Here is a 15,895-nt window from a genome sequence, read left to right as displayed (position 1 = left end):
ATTGTTTAATTGCATACATTGTCGCTCTTTGCTGTCTCTTTTCCTGTCATGAAAAGACATGCTATTCAAGCACTAGCATCTCTCTCTCTTTCCCCTCCACAGATCATACGGCAGAGTCGTCTCCCAAGCTGGCCTCCTATACATGTGAGTTCACTGACGAGTCTGGAGAGATCAACATCCCTGTGCCTCAGCCTGTCTGCATCAATGGAAGCCATGTGTACAACACCTCCTTGGACCCTTGCCCGGGGAACCCTGTAGTACCCTTAGATCCTCTAGCCCTGGTGAAGAAGAACCTGCCTCTGTCCCAATCCCTCCAGAACCTCAACCAGCGGAGAGAGGAGCTCCCTGTCCTCCTCCCTAAAGGTCCCGCTGCGGATGGCCGGCGCTGGTCCTTTGACAAGGCAGGGAAGGAGGAGAAGGTGGCCATTGCAGCGGCCCTGGAGCAGGCTGGCCAGGGGATGGGTGAGGGGGCCAGGGAGTCGGACAGAGACAGCCGGAGCAGGAACTGTCTGGATGAGTCTGAACAGGCCTCGAACTCTGACTCTGGCCCGGGCGAGAAACACAAAGGATGGTTTGGATCAAAGGACAACCATAACAAACCCAGGTGAGAAAGAATGACCACTACTGGGTGTTAACAGGCTAGAACGCAGGGTGACGTAGACAGCTCAGAAAGATGAGTGACCTCCACTGACTATATTATAGATGACAACTGGTTTGTCTCAAAGATGTCCACCACAACCCAGGATACGTTTGTGTCATGTTGCTAGGAAACCAAAGGATTTAAATCGTATGATGTGTAAGGGATGGTTAGCCTTATTAGACCGTTGACAATTAGTTGAAGTGCCAGAGGTTTCTACACAGGGCAGGTTGGAGTCATTGAGTCATGTTGAAGTGCCAGAGGTTTCTACACAGGGCAGGTTGGAGTCATTGAGTCATGTTGAAGTGCCAGAGGTTTCTACACAGGGCAGGTTGGAGTCATTGAGTCATGTTGTTGAAGTGCCAGAGGTTTCTACACAGGGCAGGTTGGAGTCATTGAGTCATGTTGTTGAAGTGCCAGAGGTTTCTACACAGGGCAGGTTGGAGTCATTGAGTCATGTTGAAGTGCCAGAGGTTTCTACACAGGGCAGGTTGGAGTCATTGAGTCATGTTGAAGTGCCAGAGGTTTCTACACAGGGCAGGTTGGAGTCATTGAGTCATGTTGACGTGCCAGAGGTTTCTACACAGGGCAAGTTGGAGTCATTGAGTCATGTTGAAGTGCCAGAGGTTTCTACACAGGGCAGGTTGGAGTCATTGAGTCATGTTGAAGTGCCAGAGGTTTCTACACAGGGCAGGTTGGAGTCATTGAGTCATGTTGAAGTGCCAGAGGTTTCTACACAGGGCAGGTTGGAGTCATTGAGTCATGTTGTTGAAGTGCCAGAGGTTTCTACACAGGGCAGGTTGGAGTCATTGAGTCATGTTGAAGTGCCAGAGGTTTCTACACAGGGCAGGTTGGAGTCATTGAGTCATGTTGAAGTGCCAGAGGTTTCTACACAGGGCAGGTTGGAGTCATTGAGTCATGTTGTTGAAGTGCCAGAGGTTTCTACACAGGGCAGGTTGGAGTCATTGAGTCATGTTGTTGAAGTGCCAGAGGTTTCTACACAGGGCAGGTTGGAGTCATTGAGTCATGTTGAAGTGCCAGAGGTTTCTACACAGAGCAGGTTGGAGTCATTGAGTCATGTTGAAGTACCAGAGGTTTCTACACAGGGCAGGTTGGAGTCATTGAGTCATGTTGTTGAAGTGCCAGAGGTTTCTACACAGGGCAGGTTGGAGTCATTGAGTCATGTTGATGAAGTGCCAGAGGTTTCTACACAGGGCAGGTTGGAGTCATTGAGTCATGTTGTTGAAGTGCCAGAGGTTTCTACACAGGGCAGGTTGGAGTCATTGAGTCATGTTGTTGAAGTGCCAGAGGTTTCTACACAGGGCAGGTTGGAGTTAGTAACCATGTTTCCATCCACAGTTTTAATGCTAGCAGTCATACCATATAAAAATAAATCATGACCGAAACAGGAAGTTTTTGGTGCAATTTTTTAAATGCAGACGGATCAAAATTTATTATTTGAGAAATGCCTTTATGCACAATTATTGAAGTTAACTTGGGAGTTATGTAAAGTTTCAGCATGATAAGGCACGGCCATGTCACAAGGATCTGAACACAATTCCTGGAAGCTGAAAATGTCCCAGTTCTTCCATGGCCTGCATACTCACCAGACATGTCACCCATTGAGCATGTTTGGGATGCTCTGAATCGATCTGTATGACAGCCTGTTCCAGTTCCCGCCAATATCCAGCAACTTCACACAGCCATTGAAGAGGAATGGGACAACGTTCCACAGGCCACAATCAACAGCCTGATCAACTCTGTGTGAAGGAGATGTGTTGCGCTGCATGAGGCAAATGGTCACACCAGATACTGACTGGTTCTGATCCACGTCCCTACCTTTCTTTATGTGTGATGACTGATTACAGATGTGCATCTGTAATGTGAAATTCATAGATTTTTTTATATTTTTATTTTATTTTACTAGGCAAGTCAGTTAAGAACAAATTCTTATTTTCAATGACGGCCTAGGAACAGTGGGTTAACTGCCTGTTCAAGGGCAGAACGACAGATTTTGTACCTTGTCAGCTCGGAGATTTGAACTTGCAACCTTTCGGTTACTAGTCCAATGCTCTAACCACTAGGCTACCCTGCCGCCCCATTTGAGCCTAATTAATTTTTTTCAATTGACTGATTTCCTTCTATGAACTGTAACTTCGTAAAATATTTGAAATTGTTGCATATTGAGCTGACGTTTTTGTTCAGTGTGAAAATCTGCTGCTGATGGAGCGCATGAGCTGGGCCTCTCTGAGCTGGGCCTCTCTGAGTTGGGCCTGTCTGGGCTGGGCCTTTCTGAGCTGGGCTTCTCTGAGCTGGGCCTGTCTGAGCTGGATCCATCTAAACTGGTATGTGTCTCTGGTGTATGTAGACACCTGGGCCATGAGGGTGACATTACTGAGTACCACTCTCCATGCTTTCAAGCATAGTGGTGGCTGCATCATGTTATGGGTATGCTTGTAATCGTTAAGGACTGGGGAGTTTTTCAGAATAAAAAATAAACGGAATGGAGCTAAGCACAGGAACAATTCTAGAGGAAAACCTGGTTCAGTCTGCTTTCCACCAGACACTGGGAGATGAATTCACCTTTCAGCATTCCACCTGTGGTAAATTCAATTGATTGGACATGATTTGGAAAGGCACACACTTGTCTATACAAGGTCCCACAGTTGACAGTGCATGTCAGAGAAAATACCAAGCCATGAGGTTGAAGGAATTGTCCGTAGAGGTCTGAGACAGGATTGTGTCGAGGCACAGATCTGGGGAAGAGTACCAAAACATTTCTGCAGCATCGAAGGTCCTTAATAACACAGTGGCCTCCATCATTCTTAAATAGAAGAAGAACCACAAAGACTCTTCCTAGAGCTGGCCACCCAGGCCAAAATGAGATCATTCTGTATCAAATGTTCAATAGATTTTCTAAAAACATGTTTTTTTTACTTTGTCATTATGTTGTTTTGTGTGTAGATGGTAGGAAGAAAATGATATATAATCCATTTTGAATTCAGGTTGTAACACAACAACTTGTGGAGTAAGTCAAGAGGTGAGAATACTTTCTGAAGGAACTACCCAGAGCCCACAAGTATTTGTGACATTTGGATACTGCCTGTTGCACTTTCTTTGGTTACACGCCTGTGGTTGGTGTTTAGTGTGGCAGTAGGGTTGTGCTGTGGTGGAGAAAGAACCAGAGTTTATCTCATCCCCTGTTCCTGGTTGGAGATCCTGCTTTGCTCATTGTTGGGACATCAGGTTTGTGTTTGTGCGGTGTTAGCAGTGAGAGATCGTTGGGGTTAGCGTGGATTGGCTACCTGGACTCTTGTCTTCTTCTCTGGTAGGTTTGGTGACGTCCCGTATGACACACGTTTGGCGGTGTTAGCTCATTCTTATTTTTGTGTGGTGACCGTGGCTGGAGCAGTTGTCTCGGGAGCACATCCGTGGCTCAGAGGGGTAACCACCTGGGAGCTTTGTCTGTGACAGTGAGCAAATACCAACTGCAGTAACTGTCTGAAGACTAGGGTTGAGCTAGTAATAGGTCTTGAGGAAGCTACCCACCACCAGTAACAGTCTGAAGACTAGGGTTGAGCTAGGTCTTGGAGAAGCTACCCACCACCAGTAACTGTCTGAAGACTAGGGTTGAGCTAGTAATAGGTCTTGAGGAAGCTACCCACCACCAGTAACAGTCTGAAGACTAGGGTTGAGCTAGGTCTTGGAGAAGCTACCCACCACCAGTAACTGTCTGAAGACTAGGGTTGAGCTAGTAATAGGTCTTGGAGAAGCTACCCACCACCAGTAACAGTCTGAAGACTAGGGTTGAGCTAGGTCTTGGAGAAGCTACCCACTACCAGTAACTGTCTGAAGACTAGGGTTGAGCTAGTAATAGGTCTTGAGGAAGCTCCATTAATTGTTTTTCTCTCCTGTGTGGTTGACACTGTGCTTTTGTTTTAGTCTGGTTTGATGTACTCAATTGGGGCGAGAGCAGGTTGTTGTTCGTCCATAGTTGGTTAACTGTTTGACTATGGCTAACATTAAGGAATTCTTCCATGTCCCGAGGGAGGAGCTTCTGGTTTGCTATATTTAAGACCAATTGTTATGAATTGCGACACATTATAACATTGAGATTGATGATAAACGTCTGAAAGACACAGTTAAGTCCATACTAAAGGCCAACTTGATCGAATCCGGCATTCTAACGGAGTCGTTTTCTCCTGGTTTGGCTACATTTCGGTCCACTACAAACGCCCTTGATCCTGTCTTCTCTTTTGAACAGCAAAAGGAACTGTTGTTGCTACAACTAGATCATGATAGGTTGAAACAGCAACACGCCTTGGAAATGGAGTTGGAGGTTAAAAGGTTTAAACAAGAAACGGCGCCAAGCTGACGCTGCAACAAGTCCGTTTTAGATTTGGTCAGAGATGGTAACCTCTCTGACATGTCTATTAATGACAGTTACGGTGATTTATCCGGAGGTCGTGCTCAGCTTTCCTTCCAACGTAGCTGGAACCTTGAGGCTCCTGCCAAAATTCAGGGAAAAGGAACCAGAGTTTTTTTTTCACTGTTTGAAAGCGTAACAGATTCCAGGAATTGGCCGTACGTTGATGTTGCAATGTGTGCTATCTGGGAAAGCACAAGAAGTCGACTCAGTTCTTAACGTTGCTGATATACTAAACTATGGCAAAAGTTAAAGCTGCTGTGTTGCACGACTATGAGTTAGTTCCTGAAGCGTGTCACCAGCGGTTTAGAACCTGACGAACAGACTTATGTTGAGTTTGCACGGGACTTGCACACCCAGTTTAACTGACGGGGCACTTTGTTGGGTGTTCCAACCTACGAGCGATTTTGCAGTTTAGTTGTGCTGGAGCATTTCAAAGATGCTGTCCCTGACCGCCTTGGCACATACATAAATGAGCATAAAGTGCAGACCGTCTCAGAGGCTGCAGTGTTGGCTGATGAATATGTGCTGATGCATAAATATCACTTTGGGGAACACCGTCTTCACAGTGACTGTCGCAGGGAGAGTTTTGCGACTAAATTATTTCCTACTGGGCCTGATCTTGTCTCAAGGGTTGACTGTTGTTCCCATGTGTAATCCGATCATGGCAAAATCTGCTGTGGTAAAGGTCATTGGAAAAGTGAATGCCCTGGCCTTAAGAGTTAAAGCTAGGCCTTCTGGGATAAATGCGCCCATAAATCCTACGGCGTTAGCGGCACCTGCTTTTAAGTTAAGGGATTCAATTGTTTCACCTTTTAGGACCAGTTAAAAGAATCATTGGGTATGGTTGACAGTGCATCTATCCATTCACCGGTCATTACGGAGGGTTACGGAGGGTTACGGAGGGTTGCGGAGGGTTACGGAGGGTTACGGAGGGTTGCGGAGGGTTATGGAGGGTTACGGAGGGTTACGGAGGGTTATGGAGGGTTACGGAGGGTTATGGAGGGTTACGGGGGTTGCGGAGGGTTACGGAGGGTTACGTAATCCCTGAGGGTTCCAGTTAAAGCCTCGTGAGATACTGGTGTCTATGATCCCTCTTTCGCCAGAGACGGATACGGGACACAGTGTCTTGATCCGAGGGATAGTTTTGCATATTGTGTCTGTCCCTTTACACAAACTTGTGCTCTCCAAAGATCTGGTACAAGGTGACGTTATCATAGGAGTGGCGGTGATTCTAGGAAATGACCTTGCCGGTGGGCGGGTCTGGCGAGATGTATCACCACCTCTCATGGTTTCCTTGGGCCCATCTCAGAGAGGTGCCAGATGAAGGTGCTCAGAGTTTCCCCAAAGTGTTTACTGCTTGTGCCGTGACTCGTGCTATGAGTCCGTGTCTGAGTCCGTGTCTGAGTCTGGTGGACCACTGAGGTGGAGGACTATTCTGTAACTTGTGTACCTGACCTTCCTTTGTCTGTGACCTGGTAGCAGAACAGCAGGCTGACCCTGCTCTGAAAGGGTTGTTTGAGCAGGTCCCGATGATGTTCCAAATGTAGTACAGAGATACTACCTAAAGGATCAATTGTTGTTGAGGAAATGGCTGCCTCGTGGTGACTATTTTTTGGGTGACCTTGTCATTCAAATTGTAGTACCATATACCTTCCGTGATATGGTTTTGCAGACGTCTCATGGGGATGTTGCTGGTCACTTAGGTGTTGGGAAGACCCATGGCCATATTCATTTCTTTTGGCCTAGTCTGAAAAGAGCCGTCTCAGCATTTATCAAACTTTGCCATACTTGCCAGTTGACTGGGGAAGCCTAACCAGACGTTAAAGCCAGCACCTTTGTACCCAATATCAGTAGTAAACCAAACCTTTGAGCGTTTAACTATTGAATGTGTAGGCCCATTGCCTCGTTCCAAACCGGTAGTATTTAACTGTTGACGGTGATGTGCCCAGAGACCTGTTATCCAGCTGCTTATCCTCTTTGTACCATAACAACCACGTCCGTTGTTAGGGCATTGACTCAGTTTATTTCTGTTTTCGGGAAATACCCAAAATTATTCAAAGTGATCAAGGTTCCATCTTCACTTCTCACATGTTTGCACAGGTGTTAACGCCAACTTCGCATCAGACACAATCTTGCGACCGCATATCATACACAGAGTCATGGAGCCATGGAGCGGTTCCATCAGATCTTGAAGTCGTTGTTGCCTGGTTACTGGATTGAGTTGGAACGTGACTGGAAGGAGGCTCTTGGCCTGATCTGGGCTCTACAACACTTTGGGTGTAGAGCCTCTAGTTGTATATACTGATCACAACCCACACACCTTTTTACGCTCTATGCTGTATGGGTGGTGGTGTGACCGTCCCTCCCTGCTCTGTCTACTGTGTTTTGCTGTGCTTACTTCCTGTAGCAGATTGGTGGGCGGAGTAGGAGAGGTGGGCGGAGTTGGGAGGGTGGGCAGTGCTGATGGGGTACACCTGTGGGATAAAGCCACTGTTTCCCCATTCAGCAAGAGATTCCTCTCTCCATGCATACAGGTACCTTTTGGCTGTTTCTAATTTACTGACCTTCATGCCTGGTCTGATTATTGTTGTGAGTGCTTGCTTTATTTATGGAGAAATTCATTTAGTTATTGCTTTACTCAGAGTGTGGTTTCCCATTGGTACAATCTTGAGAGGCCCCCACCACTGAAATCTCCTCATATGCTTCATATCAATCCCCTGTAGAAAGCTGATCTGGGGTCAGGTCCCCTCCCTCTCCATATAAGGTACTGATCCCATAATATCGTCACTCTGAGACTGTGGATATGTCCCCTGGTTTCATAATGGGCTTGAAGCCTACTTCCTGTACACTGAGCATTATGGCCCCAGATCACAGAAATGGAATGTTATTCCTTTTCATGCTCTGTTCTCTCTGTGGGTTTTCTGAACTTTGAACATTGAACTGAAGAATAGCATGTTTTTATGGTTGATAAATACTTTCCTAAACCTAAATAATTTATTTTGGTGCTGAGACGGACACAACTATGCACATTTGATTTATTTTTTACTTTTATTTCTCCTTTATTTAACTAGGCAAGTCAGTTAAGAACAAATTCTTATTTACAATGACGCCCTACCAAAAGGCAAAAGGCCTCCTGTGGGGACGGGGGATTAAAAAATCAATCAATCAATACATACAATAAAAATACAGGACAAAACACACAACAACAGACACCACAACATTACATAAAGAGAGACAACACAACACTACATAAAGAGAGACAACACTACATAAAGAGAGACACCACAACACTACATAAAGAGAGACAACACAACTCTACATAAAGAGAGACAACACAACACTACATAAAGAGAGACAACACAACACTACATAAAGAGAGACAACACTACATAAAGAGAGACACCACAACACTACATAAAGAGAGACAACACAACTCTACATAAAGAGAGACAACACAACACTACATAAAGAGAGACAACACAACACTACATAAAGAGAGACAACTCTACATAAAGAGAGACAACACAACACTACATAAAGAGAGACAACACAACTCTACATAAAGAGAGACAACACAACACTACATAGAGAGACACCACAACACTACATAAAGAGAGACAACACTACATAAAGAGAGACACCACAACACTACATAGAGAGAGACACCACAACACTACATAAAGAGAGACAACACAACACTACATAAAGAGAGACAACACAACACTACATAAAGAGACACCACAACACTACATAAAGAGAGACACCACAACACTACATAAAGAGAGACGACACAACACTACATAAAGAGAGACAACACAACACTACATAAAGAGAGACACCACATCACAACAAGAGAGACACCGCAACACTACATAAAGAGAGACAACACAACACTACATAGAGAGACACCACATCACAACAAGAGACACCACATCACAACAATAGAGACACCACATCACAACAAGAGAGACGACACATCACAACAAGAGAGACGACACAACACTACATAAAGAGACACCTAAGACGACAACATAGCAAGGCAGCAACACATGACAACACAACAACAAGAGAGATGCCACAACACTACATAAAGAGAGACAACACAACTCTACATAAAGAGAGACAACACAACACTACATAAAGAGAGACACTACAACACTACATAAAGAGAGACACTACAACACTACATAAAGAGAGACACCACAACACTACATAAAGAGAGACAACACAACACTACATAAAGAGAGACAACACAACACTACATAAAGAGAGACAACACAACACTACATAAAGAGAGACAACACTACATAAAGAGAGACACCACATCACTACATAAAGAGAGACGACACAACACTACATAAAGAGAGACAACACTACATAGAGAGAGACACCACAACTCTACATAAAGAGAGACACTACAACACTACAGGAAGAGAGACACTACAATACTACATAGAGACACTACAACACTACATAAAGAGAGACACCACATCACTACATAAAGAGAGACAACACAACACTACATAAAGAGAGACAACACAACACTACATAAAGAGAGACAACACTACATAGAGACACCACAACACTACATAAAGAGAGACACCACAACACTACATAAAGAGAGACACCACAACACTACATAAAGAGAGACACCACAACACTACATAAAGAGAGACACCACAACACTACATAAAGAGAGACAACACAACACTACATAGAGACAACACAACACTACATAGAGACAACACAACACTACATAGAGAGACAACACAACACTACATAAAGAGAGACACCACAACACTACATAAAGAGAGACACCACAACACTACATAAAGCGAGACCACAACACTACATAAAGAGAGACACCACAACACTACATAAAGAGAGACGACACAACACTACATAAAGAGAGACAACACAACACTACATAAAGAGAGACACCACAACACTACATAAAGAGAGACACCACAACACTACATAAAGAGAGACGACACAACACTACATAAAGAGACAACACAACTCTACATAAAGAGAGACACCACAACACTACATAAAGAGAGACACCACAACACTACATAGAGAGACACCACAACACTACATAAAGAGAGACACTACAACACTACATAAAGAGAGACAACACTACATAAAGAGACACACACAACACTACATAAAGAGAGACGACACAACTCTACATAAAGAGAGACACCACAACACTACATAAAGAGAGACACCACAACACTACATAAAGAGAGACCCACAACACTACATAAAGAGAGACAACACAACACTACATAAAGAGAGACACCACATCACAACATAAAGAGAGACAACACAACACTACATAAAGAGAGACAACACAACACTACATAAAGAGAGACAACACTACATAGAGACACCACAACACTACATAAAGAGAGACACCACAACACTACATAAAGAGAGACACCACAACACTACATAAAGAGAGACCCACAACACTACATAAAGAGAGACACCACAACACTACATAAAGAGAGACACCACAACACTACATAAAGAGAGACACCACATCACTACATAAAGAGAGACACCACAACACTACATAAAGAGAGACAACACAACACTACATAAAGAGAGACACCACAACTCTACATAAAGAGAGACACTACAACACTACATAAAGAGAGACAACACTACATAAAGAGAGACACTACAACACTACATAAAGAGAGACAACACAACACTACATAAAGAGAGACACCACAACACTACATAAAGAGAGACACCACAACACTACATAAAGAGAGACACCACAACACTACATAGAGAGAGACAACACAACACTACATAAAGAGACAACACAACACTACATAAAGAGAGACAACACAACACTACATAAAGAGAGACACCACAACACTACATAAAGAGAGACGACACAACACTACATAAAGAGAGACACCACAACACTACATAAAGCGAGACCACAACACTACATAGAGAGACACCACAACACTACATAAAGAGAGACACCACAACACTACATAGAGAGACACCACAACACTACATAAAGAGAGACACCACAACACTACATAAAGAGAGACGACACAACACTACATAAAGAGAGACACTACAACACTACATAAAGAGAGACAACACAACACTACATAGAGAGACACCACAACACTACATAAAGAGAGACAACACAACACTACATAAAGAGAGACACCACAACACTACATAGAGAGAGACGACACAACACTACATAAAGAGACAACACAACACTACATAAAGAGAGACAACACTACACTACATAGAGAGACAACACTACATAAAGAGAGACAACACAACACTACATAAAGAGAGACAACACAACACTACATAAAGAGAGACACCACAACACTACATAAAGAGAGACACCACAACACTACATAAAGAGAGACAACACAACACTACATAAAGAGAGACACCGCAACACTACATAAAGAGAGACAACACAACACTACATAGAGACAACACAACACTACATAGAGAGACAACACAACACTACATAAAGAGAGACAACACAACACTACATAAAGAGAGACAACACAACTCTACATAAAGAGAGACAACACAACACTACATAAAGAGAGACCTAAGACAACACTACATAAAGAGAGACACCACAACACTACATAAAGAGAAACGACACAACACTACATAAAGAGAGACAACACAACACTACATAAAGAGAGACACCACAACACTACATAGAGAGACACCACAACACTACATAAAGAGAGACACCACAACACTACATAAAGAGAGACAACACAACACTACATAAAGAGAGACAACACAACACTACATAAAGAGAGACAACACAACACTACATAGAGAGACACCACAACACTACATAAAGAGAGACACCACAACACTACATAAAGAGAGACACCACAACACTACATAAAGAGAGACAACACAACACTACATAAAGAGAGACACCACAACACTACATAAAGAGAGACAACACAACACTACATAAAGAGAGACACCACAACACTACATAGAGAGACACCACAACACTACATAAAGAGAGACACCACAACACTACATAAAGAGAGACGACACAACACTACATAAAGAGAGACACTACAACACTACATAAAGAGAGACAACACAACACTACATAGAGAGACACCACAACACTACATAAAGAGAGACAACACAACACTACATAAAGAGAGACACCACAACACTACATAAAGAGAGACAACACAACACTACATAAAGAGAGACAACACAACACTACATAAAGAGAGACAACACTACACTACATAGAGAGACAACACTACATAAAGAGAGACGACACAACACTACATAAAGAGAGACAACACAACACTACATAAAGAGAGACACCACAACACTACATAAAGAGAGACACCACAACACTACATAAAGAGAGACGACACAACACTACATAAAGAGACAACACAACTCTACATAAAGAGAGACACCACAACACTACATAAAGAGAGACACCACAACACTACATAGAGAGACACCACAACACTACATAAAGAGAGACACTACAACACTACATAAAGAGAGACAACACTACATAAAGAGAGACACTACAACACTACATAAAGAGAGACGACACAACTCTACATAAAGAGAGACACCACAACACTACATAAAGAGAGACACCACAACACTACATAAAGAGAGACCCACAACACTACATAAAGAGAGACAACACAACACTACATAAAGAGAGACACCACATCACAACATAAAGAGAGACAACACAACACTACATAAAGAGAGACAACACAACACTACATAAAGAGAGACAACACTACATAGAGACACCACAACACTACATAAAGAGAGACACCACAACACTACATAAAGAGAGACACCACAACACTACATAAAGAGAGACCCACAACACTACATAAAGAGAGACACCACAACACTACATAAAGAGAGACACCACAACACTACATAAAGAGAGACACCACATCACTACATAAAGAGAGACACCACAACACTACATAAAGAGAGACAACACAACACTACATAAAGAGAGACACCACAACTCTACATAAAGAGAGACACTACAACACTACATAAAGAGAGACAACACTACATAAAGAGAGACACTACAACACTACATAAAGAGAGACAACACAACACTACATAAAGAGAGACACCACAACACTACATAAAGAGAGACACCACAACACTACATAAAGAGAGACACCACAACACTACATAGAGAGAGACAACACAACACTACATAAAGAGAGACAACACAACACTACATAAAGAGAGACAACACAACACTACATAAAGAGAGACACCACAACACTACATAAAGAGAGACGACACAACACTACATAAAGAGAGACACCACAACACTACATAAAGCGAGACCACAACACTACATAGAGAGACACCACAACACTACATAAAGAGAGACACCACAACACTACATAGAGAGACACCACAACACTACATAAAGAGAGACACCACAACACTACATAAAGAGAGACGACACAACACTACATAAAGAGAGACACTACAACACTACATAAAGAGAGACAACACAACACTACATAGAGAGACACCACAACACTACATAAAGAGAGACAACACAACACTACATAAAGAGAGACACCACAACACTACATAGAGAGAGACGACACAACACTACATAAAGAGACAACACAACACTACATAAGAGAGAGACAACACTACACTACATAGAGAGACAACACTACATAAAGAGAGACAACACAACACTACATAAAGAGAGACAACACAACACTACATAAAGAGAGACACCACAACACTACATAAAGAGAGACACCACAACACTACATAAAGAGAGACAACACAACACTACATAAAGAGAGACACCGCAACACTACATAAAGAGAGACAACACAACACTACATAGAGACAACACAACACTACATAGAGAGACAACACAACACTACATAAAGAGAGACAACACAACACTACATAAAGAGAGACAACACAACTCTACATAAAGAGAGACAACACAACACTACATAAAGAGAGACCTAAGACAACACTACATAAAGAGAGACACCACAACACTACATAAAGAGAAACGACACAACACTACATAAAGAGAGACAACACAACACTACATAAAGAGAGACACCACAACACTACATAGAGAGACACCACAACACTACATAAAGAGAGACACCACAACACTACATAGAGAGACAACACAACACTACATAAAGAGAGACAACACAACACTACATAAAGAGAGACAACACAACACTACATAGAGAGACACCACAACACTACATAAAGAGAGACACCACAACACTACATAAAGAGAGACACCACAACACTACATAAAGAGAGACAACACAACACTACATAAAGAGAGACACCACAACACTACATAAAGAGAGACAACACAACACTACATAAAGAGAGACACCACAACACTACATAGAGAGACACCACAACACTACATAAAGAGAGACACCACAACACTACATAAAGAGAGACGACACAACACTACATAAAGAGAGACACTACAACACTACATAAAGAGAGACAACACAACACTACATAGAGAGACACCACAACACTACATAAAGAGAGACAACACAACACTACATAAAGAGAGACACCACAACACTACATAGAGAGAGACGACACAACACTACATAAAGAGACAACACAACACTACATAAAGAGAGACAACACTACACTACATAGAGAGACAACACTACATAAAGAGAGACAACACAACACTACATAAAGAGAGACAACACTACATAAAGAGAGACACTGCAACACTACATAAAGAGAGACACCACAACACTACATAAAGAGAGACACCACAACACTACATAAAGAGAGACAACACAACACTACATAAAGAGAGACACCGCAACACTACATAAAGAGAGACAACACAACACTACATAGAGACAACACAACACTACATAGAGAGACAACACAACACTACATAAAGAGAGACAACACAACACTACATAAAGAGAGACAACACAACTCTACATAAAGAGAGACAACACAACACTACATAAAGAGAGACCTAAGACAACACTACATAAAGAGAGACACCACAACACTACATAAAGAGAAACGACACAACACTACATAAAGAGAGACAACACTACATAAAGAGAGACACCACAACACTACATAAAGAGAGACGACACAACACTACATAAAGAGAGACACCACAACACTACATAAAGAGAGACGACACAACACTACATAAAGAGAGACACCACAACACTACATAAAGAGAGACACCACAACACTACATAAAGAGAGACGACACAACACTACATAAAGAGAGACACCACAACACTACATAGAGACAACACAACACTACATAGAGAGACAACACAACACTACATAAAGAGAGACGACACAACACTACATAAAGAGAGACGACACAACACTACATAAAGAGACACCTAAGACGACAACATAGCAAGGCAGCAACACATGACAACACAACAACAAGAGACACCGCAACACTACATAAAGAGAGACGACACAACACTACATAAAGAGAGACCTAAGACGACAACATAGCAAGGCAGCAACACATGACAACACAACAACAAGAGAGATGCCACAACACTACATAAAGAGAGACCTAAGACGACAACATAGCAAGGCAGCAACACATGACAACACAACAACAAGAGAGACGACACAACACTACATACAGAGAGACCTAAGACGACAACATAGCAAGGCAGCAACACATGACAACACAACATGGTAGCATCACAACATGACAACAACACAACATGGTAGCAACACATGACAAC

General features: G+C 42.7%; 1 protein-coding gene across 2 annotated transcripts in view; it reads left to right on the top strand.

Annotated features, from left to right (window-relative positions):
- Window positions 1-15,895, top strand: part of rab11fip5a (RAB11 family interacting protein 5a (class I)) — a 91,983-nt gene that overhangs the window by 54,316 nt on the left and 21,772 nt on the right. For both annotated transcript variants that reach the window (XM_046308960.1, XM_046308959.1), the window contains exon 3: window positions 103-604. In XM_046308960.1, the coding sequence (XP_046164916.1) occupies window positions 103-604 (502 nt within the window). The remainder of the gene's footprint in view (window positions 1-102; window positions 605-15,895) is intronic.

The sequence above is a fragment of the Oncorhynchus gorbuscha genome, linkage group LG17 (genome assembly GCF_021184085.1).
Source record: "Oncorhynchus gorbuscha isolate QuinsamMale2020 ecotype Even-year linkage group LG17, OgorEven_v1.0, whole genome shotgun sequence".
Taxonomy (NCBI): Eukaryota; Metazoa; Chordata; class Actinopteri; order Salmoniformes; family Salmonidae; genus Oncorhynchus; species Oncorhynchus gorbuscha.
This window is presented reverse-complemented; position numbering and strand designations above follow the sequence as displayed.